The following is a 1,806-nucleotide window of genomic DNA, read 5'->3' as shown; positions in this document are numbered from 1 at the left end:
GCTCTAAGCATCTATGTAGAATAGCCGCACTAGGGTTAGTGTGTAGCTGTGGATAGAGGTGACCTTTTCGGGGGATTCTTAGAAGATCCCGGCATCTTCCACAGTGGCCCCATAGGAGTAAACAGTCCCTCGATTCTGGGAGCATCGACTGTGCAAGTTCCTTGGTAGCCGTCTCTAGCTCTTGTTTGCTGATCTGATCTGATTGGCACCAGGGAATATTAGCAGATACAGTCTGCTAGGAGGATGGTAGCATTCGCCCAGGCGATGGTGGAGGCCCTTCATACAGTTCGACTGGAAATGTCCGCGCCAGACTTGGAAATGCGGATAGGCCTGCACTTCGGCAAGTTCATTGGCGGTGTTATTGGTGAGTTCAGTTCGGGGTTGTTGCCGGTGTGGGATAACAATGTCTCGGACCCACGGGCCGTGGGCGTCTGGTCCCGATTTGTCGTCATTACAGCTACAACGAAGATCAACTATGATATCTTCGGTGTTGACGTGACCATCGCAAATCAAGTCGAAACAGCTGGTATACCCGGAAAGATAGTCGCATCAGACTCCCTCCGACGGTAAGCCGGGTAGCGATTCTAATACAATACTTGCACGTAGTCTCAAAGCGTCTTGCTTCCATATAGTTTGAAAGCCTCGGGAGGATACTCGTAGAACATCGCGGTTGGTCTTGGTGACAATGAACCACAGCGTTTATGGGGAGTATTGCTGCCTCAATTTTCAGATATCTCACCCATCATTTTCCGGGAAAATACAGATTTCGCTGGCATGGAACGATAGAGATCCTTGTGCCGATCGACTCCAGTAAGATTCTCTCACTATCTAACGAGCTAAGCCTACCTAAAGAGGCCGTGTATGTTAGCAACCGTTTCTCTGAGAAACTTTCTCAGAGAATCAAGACCCCGAGTACAGTCAAGGTGTTGTCCCCAGTCAGCTCAACATCTATGAGATATGCATGGGTAAGATCCAGTGATAGTTTGGCATGGGTCGCGGTGGGTCTTGTGTACGACATGAATAGTTAAATGTCTCTGAATAAGATCTGTTGGTTTCGTTGCAGTACGCTGATTTCCCTTGCTGCTGTCTGATTTTATATGATGAAGCGAGTGGCAAACTGGGTTAACAGTTGCTCCGTATTTGTATAAAATGACCTGTATCTCCTTTGGAAATATTATGAACAGCTCCCCGAGCTAATCGGGCTGATAGATATAAGTTTTATCGTATAGCTGAGTACCCGCGCGCCAGATTGGACGTTCATCGAATCGTTCAATAGATTAGCCACACTGGTTGAACCGCACGGGCACGAACTAGGCCTTTCCTTCGTTTGCCCTCGACGCACGAACTCAGAAGCGCTATTGGATGTAGAACAGGATAATGTGTTGTCGTTCTTAAGAGGACAGGTCTACGCCATCCAGATGATGGTGTTCTCGCTAGAGCTCTCGATCCATTCAGTTCTGGAGCCTCTTGTCAGTCAGAACGAAGCCTTGAAATGGATTTGAAACTCACCTTGACTGAACCTCAGTAGGATCGATTGAATCCTCCTGCATGCCTGGTAGTGCAACCTCCAGGGAGGCTTGTCCATCCTCCTTCCAGGGGAAGACCTTAATGCCGAATCAAAGCTTGGGTTGAGGATTCCAATGGGCAAGATCTCAACACATGATGAGTGCCGCTATCAGCTCTGACTGATGAGTAGCTCGGGCACCAGTAGACAGCATCCATCTACATGAGGCTTTGAACTATGAGAGCCCTGTCGAAAAAACTCTAGTGTCTGGTAAGTTTCTCGACACTAGAGCTACTAGTAGT

General features: G+C 48.2%; 1 protein-coding gene across 1 annotated transcript; it reads left to right on the top strand.

The window, feature by feature from the left end:
• Positions 1–318: 318 nt before the first annotated feature.
• On the top strand, positions 319–979 carry Pmar_PMAR025208 (guanylate cyclase, putative; the record flags this gene model as incomplete). The annotated part of the gene is made up of 4 exons (XM_002774667.1): positions 319–364; positions 458–566; positions 731–810; positions 897–979. 4 exons carry the CDS (start codon positions 319–321, stop codon positions 977–979), a joined length of 318 nt encoding a protein of 105 aa, XP_002774713.1.
• Between the last annotated feature and the right edge of the window lie 827 nt (positions 980–1,806).

This window comes from Perkinsus marinus, assembly GCF_000006405.1.
Source record: "Perkinsus marinus ATCC 50983 genomic scaffold scf_1104296958032, whole genome shotgun sequence".
Lineage (NCBI taxonomy): Eukaryota > Perkinsozoa > Perkinsida > Perkinsidae > Perkinsus > Perkinsus marinus.
The sequence above is the reverse complement of the archived record's forward strand: the minus strand, read 5'-3'. Positions and strand labels throughout refer to the sequence as shown.